General features: G+C 79.2%; 1 protein-coding gene across 1 annotated transcript in view; it reads left to right on the top strand.

Moving 5' to 3' along the window:
- The window catches only part of LOC112122873 (semaphorin-3F-like), a gene marked incomplete at its 5' end in the record, with an annotated part of 4505 nt that overhangs the window by 3009 nt on the left and 1039 nt on the right, over positions 1 to 457 (top strand). Inside the window, one exon of the mRNA XM_029914188.1 lies at positions 155 to 222. Coding sequence (XP_029770048.1) covers positions 155 to 222 — 68 coding nt within the window. The remainder of the gene's footprint in view (positions 1 to 154; positions 223 to 457) is intronic.

The following is a 457-nucleotide window of genomic DNA, read 5'->3' on the forward strand; positions in this document are numbered from 1 at the left end:
CCCGCCAGGTGAGCCGCCCGGACGCCTGGGTCCCGCGCCCCGGGGGGCGGGGGCTTCGAGCGGGGGGGGGCAGAGGGGGCGACAGGTGCAGCCTGGGGCGGGTGCAGCTAGTAGGGAGCTGACGCTGTGTCTCCCTCCACCCCCCCCTCGCCAGGCGTGTCCGGCGCCAGGACATCAAACATGGAGACCCCGTTCGCCAGTGCCGCGGCTTCAACGCCCTGGGTGAGTGCCCCTCGCAGCGGGGGCTGGGGGCAGCCCGGACGCCTGGGTTCTCTCCCGGCTCGGGGAGGGGAGGGGGGGGGGGGGGGGCGGGCCGCGGGGGGGCGGGGGGGGGGGGGGGGGAGGGGGGGGGGGGGGGCTGGGGGCAGCCGGGACGCCTGGGTTCTCTCCCGGCTAGGGGAGGGGAGGTGTCCCTGTTGCTGCCCCCACTGACGTGTGCCCCCCCCCCCCCCCCCCC

The sequence above is a fragment of the Terrapene carolina genome, unplaced genomic scaffold (genome assembly GCF_002925995.2).
Source record: "Terrapene carolina triunguis isolate 2854851 unplaced genomic scaffold, T_m_triunguis-2.0 Scaffold33097, whole genome shotgun sequence".
Taxonomy (NCBI): domain Eukaryota; kingdom Metazoa; phylum Chordata; order Testudines; family Emydidae; genus Terrapene; species Terrapene triunguis.